This window comes from Sycon ciliatum, chromosome 3 (assembly GCF_964019385.1).
Source record: "Sycon ciliatum chromosome 3, ocSycCili1.1, whole genome shotgun sequence".
Classification (NCBI taxonomy): Eukaryota; Metazoa; Porifera; class Calcarea; order Leucosolenida; family Sycettidae; genus Sycon; species Sycon ciliatum.
In genome coordinates, this window is record NC_088645.1 from 42,954,622 (window position 1) to 42,963,330 (window position 8,709).

At 54.0% G+C, this 8,709-nt stretch overlaps 1 protein-coding gene across 1 annotated transcript; it reads right to left on the bottom strand.

Annotated features, from left to right (window-relative positions):
• Positions 1 to 1,577: 1,577 nt before the first annotated feature.
• On the bottom strand, positions 1,578 to 4,362 carry LOC135813110 (uncharacterized). Its single transcript, XM_065326328.1, has 2 exons — positions 1,650 to 4,362; positions 1,578 to 1,597 (listed from the first exon to the last, which is right to left on the bottom strand). Exons 1-2 carry the CDS (start codon positions 4,360 to 4,362, stop codon positions 1,578 to 1,580), a joined length of 2,733 nt encoding a protein of 910 aa, XP_065182400.1.
• Between the last annotated feature and the right edge of the window lie 4,347 nt (positions 4,363 to 8,709).

Below are 8,709 nucleotides of genomic sequence, written 5' to 3' on the forward strand. Positions count from 1 at the left end.
CGTGCTTTTAGAAGATCGAAATAGCGCTTTTAGTGACATTTTGCATACAAATCCCCATCTAGTAGGGAGCAGCCACCCTGTTTAAAGATAGAAGGGAGCGTCTCTACTTTCTCGGACTAAGACCATTCGAATCAGCACCCCGAAGACTATAACTGGTGAAAATGCGCACACCCCTCCCCCCCCCCCCCTCACACACACATCCACACATGCGTGCGCACCCCCCCCCCCCCCCCCTCCACACACACACACACATGCGTGCGCACACCCCTCCCCCTCCACACACACACACACATGCGTGCGCACCCCCCCCCCTCCACACATGCGTGCGCACTTCCCCCCTCTCCACACACACACACACATGCATGCGCCCCGCCCCCTCCACACACACATGTGTGCGCGCACCCCCCTCCACACACACACACACATATGCATGCGCACACCCCCCCCCCTCCACACACACACACATGTGTGCGCCAACCCCCCCCCCCTACACACACACACACATGCGTGCGCGCACCCTGACCCTCCACACACACACACACATGCGTGCACACCCCCCCCCCCCCCTCCTCCACACACACACACATGCAGTGCGCACCCCCCCCCCCCCTCCACACACATGCGTGCGCACACCCCCCCCTCCACACACACACACATGCGTGCGCACACCCCCCCCCTCCGCACACACACACACACTACTACTACTACTATAGCATGACTGCCCATTGGGCAATGTCACCCCCGGAGGGGGCCAGAGTTTGGAGTGCACCGTCATTGGCAGGACTTCTGGTGCCTCGTCAAATCTTGCTGTCGTCGGAAACGTTTCGGGCAATGCATGCAGATCAGCGGCAGTGATTCCCTATCGGCTGCAGCAAGACGTTTTCCACGGTTGCAGTTATGGCGGTTAAAACCAGCCCGGGACTTGAAGCAGCGATTGCAGCGTTGACAATGCTGGAAGCAGCAACTAGCGAGAGACGCCGTCAATGCCGTATCTGCATGTTCAGGGAGTGCAGGCTGGCAGCGATGAACTGCAAGCCCACCCTTACTACGGAACCATCGGCAGCAACTGACGCACTGTGCTGAACCACGCTGTTGGTGGACGGGAAGTTGGCGCTCAGCCAAACACTTGTGCCGTGCCTTGTCTTGAGGACGAGAGAAAGCCCGGTTGCAAGATGAGCAGAGTACGGATTTCTCTACTGCCCGAGGAGGCTGAAAAACCAGAACCTGCTCTCGCCAAGCTGACCGGTCTTGTGCGCAATCAAACCAGTTTGGAATGGACTTCGTGTCAGTAGCCACAACGTCTCTCCACCTACGCCTGGGACCGCAGAAGGGGCGCGCAGCCAACAAACGACCAAACAACAGCTGCAATGGGACACGGTCCTCCGACATCCGAGCCACATGACCAAGCCACTCTAAACGACGATGGCGCATCTTAACAGAGAGTGGCACTGGGTCACCCCAGTGACGACGTAACTGCGCAGACGTGATGCGATCGGATTGCTGCTGACTGCGAGGGATGGCTAATATTGTGCGGATGCAGCGATGATGAAAGGCATCCAAACGTCTACTATCAGCTTTCAAGGGCGTCCAGCACTCACTGCCGTACAGCAAAATGGACAAGACACAGGCCACGTATAGCTTTCGCTTACTGACTAATGACAGCGAGCGATCCGACAAGACTGGAAGAAGAGCTCCAAAGGCTTTGGAAGCCTCAGCTATGCGGCGACTGACGTCAGTAGAGGAGCGGGCATCCGGTGTCACGACGGACCCCAGATAAATGAAGGATGGAACGTGCTCCACAGTATCACCGTTGACGTTCATATCGGCTCTATCAGGCATGTTGACTTGGCTACCTGCCACGAGAAATTTCGTTTTAGCAGCGTTGACGCAGAGGCCAAAGGAAGAGGCAACCGTGCAGAATGTTTCAAGGCACTTCTCAGCACCAGGGCGGTCTTCAGCGAGCAAGACCGCGTCATCTGCGTACTCAATGTCGTTGATGATTGCGGCAGTAGACTGGCGAGCGGGCTTTGAGAAAAGGTTGCCATTGATGCTAAATTGGATGGGGATGCCAGGTGGATGGTCGCTGTCCTGCATCATTTGTGCCCACCGCTCAAGCACAACACCGAAGTACAGATTAAAAAGTACTGGGGCCATCACACAGCCTTGACGGAGGCCATTGTTGACCGCAAACGGCTCGGTAGTGCTGGCACCGACGCGCACAGCTGCCTGCATGCTCTCGTGGAACGATTGGATTAGATTGAGGAGCCCTTCAGGAATGCCTAGCCTCCCCAATGCTAGCCAGAGTGCTTGGCGTGGTACGGAATCATATGCTTTCTTCAGGTCTACGAAGACACAGAACAGCTTCTGACGGTGCTCGTACGATTTCTCGATGAGCTGGCGAATGGAAAAGATGGCATCAGCGCAGCCGCGACCAGGGCGAAAGCCACACTGGGATTCTGGAAGTTCTTGTTCCGCGACAAGTTGGAGACGGTCCTGAATGAGACGGCCACAAACCTTGCCAGCGACATCTAGGAGGGCAATGCCGCGCCAGTTGTTGCAGTTGGTCAAGTCACCCTTTTTGGGAATCGGGACGAGTTGGGCATCCCGCCAATCCTGGGGAACCGTTCCGTTGGTCCATGCAGTGTGAATAACATCAAGCAGAGCCTCAAGCAATGGTGTACCACCAGCTTTAAGCAGTTCAGGTGCAATTCCAGATGAGCCAGGAGCCTTGCAATTAGCCAGCTGGCGTATAGCCATAGTGAGGTCCTCTAGCGAGGGAAGTTGGCCGAGTGACTCATCAACTTCACGCTGCTCAATGTGGTCAAAGATGGTAGCATCGAAGGTGCTGCGAACGTTCAATAGACGGGCAAAATGCTGCAGCCAGCATTTCTCTTGCCCCTCCTGGGAGCTACAGATAACTCCGTCACTGCCACGGATGGATGGGATGGAGATAGGTGATAATCCCGAATAGCACTTCTGTATATCACGGATTGCAGACCATGCGTGCTTGCCACTAAACCGACTTGACTCAACCACATTAGCTTTACGTCCAATCCACTCACTCTTTGCGTTACGCACGGCAGTTCTGCACTTGCCACGAGCCTCGACAAAGCGACGCCTGTCAGCGTCAGAACCAGAGGCGAGCCATTTGCGATGTAAGGCATTGCGGCTATCCAGCATAGGTGCAAGAACATCAGCACACGCTTCAAACCAATCAGGCTGGCGACGACGTGGACGGCCAAGATGCTTCTCAGCGCTGGTGACGATAGCAGATTTGACGGCAGACCATTTGTCCTCAACGCAGCCATCATGATTCCAGGATCGTAACTCTGACGCAACAGACGTCGCATATTGTTCACGAGTTTTACAGGTTGCAGCTCTCTGCGCTTCCGTCATGCAGGAGTGTTTGACAAGTTGTTGCACATCAAACTTGACAGGTCTTTTTGCACGCTTGTGGCAAGCAGATGAGCGGATGCGGTATGTGAGACACACAAGGTTGTGATCTGTACTACACTCAGCTCCCCTGATGACATGGCAATCCATGCAGTTGGACAGGTCTTGTTCCCGGACCATTGCATAGTCGATGCAGTGCCACCGCTTCGAGCGGGGATGTTGCCAGGTACACTTGTGGATGTTACGTTTCATGAACCAGGTGTTGCACACAGTAAGGCTGTTGCACGCTAAAAACTGGAGAAGCTCAGCGCCAGCCTCATTGACAGTGCCAACACCATGTGGGCCACGTGTTCCATACCAGCCATCGTCACAGATTTCAGCTCCAACTCTAGCGTTGAAGTCTCCCAAGATTATCAAGGAGTCCTGGGTGGGTACGGACAGAATAACTTCCTGAAGAGAGTCAAAGAAATCGTTCTTTGCATCGCGACTGGACCGGAAAGTCGGTGCGTAGCACACCACGACGTGGACCCAAATGTCACCGAACTTTAGCTTGCAGCGTGCGACACGCGATGAGACAGCAGACCACTGATTTCCCCCTGCTACGAACGCTTGCTGTGCGCGTCCGCGTAGTACGACTCCAACTCCTTCGCCTCGTTTGAAATCGTCCGTTGGGATGGCGCGACCTGACGTGAGAACAATTGCATCCTCGACACGGAATATATCTTTACCAAACCACTTCGACTCCTGGAATCCAGCCACTTCTATTTCGTACCGACGAAGTTCACTGACAACGATGTTGATTTTCTTGTCTTCCACGACGCGCTTTCCACGAGCAGCAGTTGAAACCGGGCCATCGATGTTCACTAAAGTCCTGACGTTCCACGAAGCAAATTTGACAAGAGCACCAGCTGGGCGCCTCCGACGGGTGCCTCCAAACTCTGGCTGCTTTGAAGCTGAAACTCTACACATCCGAGGGGTAGCTAGCCCACTGCGGATGGAGGACTACGGACGACGCGACAGTGACAATATCAAACACACACACACACACACACACACACACACACACACACACACACACACACACACACACACACACATACACACACACACACACACACACACACACACACACTTGTACTTGCTCACTGCCAAAACTGGTCACGTGGGTCTCCCCGGGAGAGGGGAGAGAGACTCAAAAGGAATCTTGGAAAGATGACTCAATTGGCCATTGAACCACCCAACGGCCGACACCCCCTTTAATCCCCAAACTAGGGTGGACTTGAAATGATCCCACTTATGGGCTCACCACACCTCAGTAAGTGGGTGAGGACAAGGTGCAGAAAAAAGGATTGACGGCATCAGGGTATCCGTCCCGGGATCCAACTGCAGGTACCCCTGCCCCCAGTGAAGGTAATACTTGGTACTAGTGTGGGTGGCTAAATCAGAGTGGATCTGATATAAGCTTCACTTGCACCATTGATTACACAAGAGTTAATCTAGCCAGAAGCAGTCCATGGTTAAAACAGGTATGTATACTTCAAATAGAAAGACACACACACACACACACACACACACACATTAACTACAACACACAGCAGCTTGCGGTTAGGAGGGTGCTGGCCAGCGAAGTGAGAGGCTACAGAGAGAGCAGGATCTTGGCGGGGCCAAGAGGATAGTCACGTCCAAGGGACGAAGACCGAGAGCCCTGAGTAGCCGGAAATGAGCATGGCCAACACCCCTTTATTTACTTTATCAAAGTAAATGAGAGATGAGAAATGGGAGGTGGGTGGGTGAAACACAATGATCTGACAAGAGTGATCCGCTCACAGAACGAATCGAAATATAATACACACTACGAGCAAGGAAGAATGATTGTCGCAGAGAACGGATCGAAAATATATAGCAGAGCAAACTCTAGCAAGACATGCAACGATGCATGCCACCCACGTTAAGCTACGAGCAAGCGTCATCATAACGCAGCCACACGCCTTCCACATCGGAGGCGAGCGACACGCATGAATGCCAAACTTTAGTATGACACGTTGAGTGCCTACGACGCATGCCGCCTACGTTGAGCGTCGCGCATGAATGAATGTCGCGTTGAGTGTCACGTTGTATGACACATAGAATGCCATGATGCATAGAGTACCATGTGAGCACGTACAGCGCACGTTCATAGCAGCATAGTTTGAGTGGTAGCACGAAGCAGCCGCGTGCACCCATTAATCTGCATTATTACTATAATGCTACATTAACTACAACACACAGCAGCTTGCGGTTAGGAGGGTGCTGGCCAGCGAAGTGAGAGGCTACAGAGAGAGCAGGATCTTGGCGGGGCCAAGAGGATAGTCACGTCCAAGGGACGAAGACCGAGAGCCCTGAGTAGCCGGAAATGAGCATGGCCCATTGTGGCCAGCAAGCCTCGTACCGAAGCAACCGTGAGCGGGATTAAAGACATAGACACTGCCGGAGCAGGATCCTGGCGGAGCCAAGAGAGAGGTCAGAGAGAGGTCACTGCCATTAATCTGCATTATTACTATAATGTTACATTAACTACAACACACAGCAGCTTGCGGTTAGGAGGGTGCTGGCCAGCGAAGTGAGAGGCTACAGAGAGAGCAGGATCTTGGCGGAGCCAAGAGGATAGTCACGTCCAAGGGACGAAGACCGAGAGCCCTGAGTAGCCGGAAATGAGCATGGCCCATTGTGGCCAGCAAGCCTCGTACCGAAGCAACCGTGAGCGGGATTAAAGACATAGACACTGCCGGAGCAGGATCTTGGCGGAGCCAAGAGAGAGGTCAGAGAGAGGTCACTGCCGGAGCAGGAGGGATCACTGCCAGAGCAGGATCTTGGCGGGTAACCACCAGCCACGGGTAGTTGAGATGGTGGTGGAGCTGAACGTGTCCGAGAACGTCTTGGAATTGCCTGAGAACGTCTTGGAATAGCCGGTGGCAATCGTGCACGTTGCCCCGCTGTAGCCACTGTCACATTAGCAGCCTTGCTAGCGTTCGGCCTTCGACTGCTTGAGTGTGGCAATGATTCATGTCTCGTTGACATGGAGACGAGGCAAGGAAATAGAAAGGCAGATAGACACAGAAACAGACAGAAAAGCAGACAAACAGACACAAAACAGACAGACAGACAAACACACAAACAGACAGAGAATTCAGGGTCAGCCGGGTAGACACTGCCGAAGCAGAATGTTGGCGGAGCCAAGTATCTACAAGAGTCTGCGTCCGAGGGACGGCGACCGAGGGCCCTGAGTAAAGAGAGGGGCCACTGCCGGAGCAGGATCTTGGCAGGGCCAAGAGAGAGGTCAGACAAAAGTAATACGTAGACACTGCCGGAGCAGAATGTTGGCGGAGCCAAGTATCTACGAGAGAGGATTCAGGGTCGGCCGGGTAGACACTGCCGAAGCAGAATGTTGGCGGAGCCAAGTATCTACAAGAGTCTGCGTCCGAGGGACGGCGACCGAGGGCCCTGAGTAAAGAGAGGGGTCACTGCCGGAGCAGGATCTTGGCAGGGCCAAGAGAGAGGTCAGACAAGAGATATACGTAGACACTGCCGGAGCAGAATGTTGGCGGAGCCAAGTATCTACGAGAGAGGATTCAGGGTCGGCCGGGTAGACACTGCCGAAGCAGAATGTTGGCGGAGCCAAGTATCTACAAGAGTCTGCGTCCGAGGGACGGCGACCGAGGGCCCTGAGTAAAGAGAGGGATCACTGCCGGAGCAGGATCTTGGCAGGGCCAAAATAAGAGGTCAGACAAGAGTAATACGTAGACACTGCCGGAGCAGAATGTTGGCGGAGCCAAGTATCTACGAGAGAGGATTCAGGGTCGGCCGGGTAGACACTGCCGAAGCAGAATGTTGGCGGAGCCAAGTATCTACAAGAGTCTGCGTCCGAGGGACGGCGACCGAGGGCCCTGAGTAAAGAGAGGGATCACTGCCGGAGCAGGATCTTGGCAGGGCCAAGAGAGAGGTCAGACAAGAGTAATACGTAGACACTGCCGAAGCAGAATGTTGGCGGAGCCAAGTATCTACGAGAGAGGATTCAGGGTCGGCCGGGTAGACACTGCCGAAGCAGAATGTTGGCGGAGCCAAGTATCTACAAGAGTCTGCGTCCGAGGGACGGCGACCGAGGGCCCTGAGTAAAGAGAGGGGTCACTGCCGGAGCAGGATCTTGGCAGGGCCAAGAGAGAGGTCAGACAAGAGATATACGTAGACACTGCCGGAGCAGAATGTTGGCGGAGCCAAGTATCTACGAGAGGTCAGAGAGGGGTCACTGCCGGAGCAGGATCTTGGCGGAACCAAGGGAGGAGTCAGAGAGGGGGCACTGCAGAGAGAGATCTTGGCGGAGCCAAGAGAGGGATGAGGACAAAAAGCCCCCTGGGTAGCTAGGCATTAAATGTGTGTGGATTGAGACAGCATGTGGTAAAGAGGACACTGACAAGAGTTCAAGCAACACGGATGAGAACCAGTAAGACAGTTACCTTGATGATCTCCTTGGCGGTGTCCCTCATTTCATGCCGGATAAGTGCTCGTGCAGCAAAGGGAGCTTGCCCAAATAGAAGGACGAACATTGCTGCGGTGATTGGCTAGACCCGTGTCAGGTCGCGCCGCAGCTGTGGGAGCAAAGGTTCTGGAGTCATCCAACTTGGTCCGGGCACGGAGCATCGATGGTATTGGAGGTGACTGGCAGGTGTGATGCTCGAAACAGTAAGTAGTACTGGACACAAGTAGAGGGTGTAGATGAGTGCCATGACCAGAGAAGAACTGAACGGCTTGTGCCAACCTTCAATACGTTGACAGAGTCTGGTGCCACCAGCTCAGGGTCGTCCTTGACTGAGGTTGAGAGGTGCAGCATTCTGTGAGATGAACTCAGATGTGGCCTTGACAAGGTCAGACAGGCAGGGCATAATAACGTACGGGTGGGTAGCGAATGTGAGTTGGCCTAGAAGGCAGGCGAGTTCGTGCTTGAGGACGCAACGCCTGTCAGTGTGGCAGAGACTAAATGACGTCGGGCCAGAGAGGTTGAGGTTATACTGGAAAACTACATAAATGGTTGGACAAGAGTGGCCCAAGCAAATCTGCGGTTGGACTGAACACTTGAATACTTGCAACACGTCAATTGCTGGTTATACACACTGGTTGGGATGGCAGTGTGAACTGCAACAGTGCTAACCCCCCATACTAACTGGAGGAGACTGCAACAGCATGGGCATAAGCCAGCCTGTGAGTACGTGGGTGATGCACCTCGAAAGTGACAGGCACTAGCACCAGATTGATTGATGCACTATGGATGTGTGTGTGTGTGGG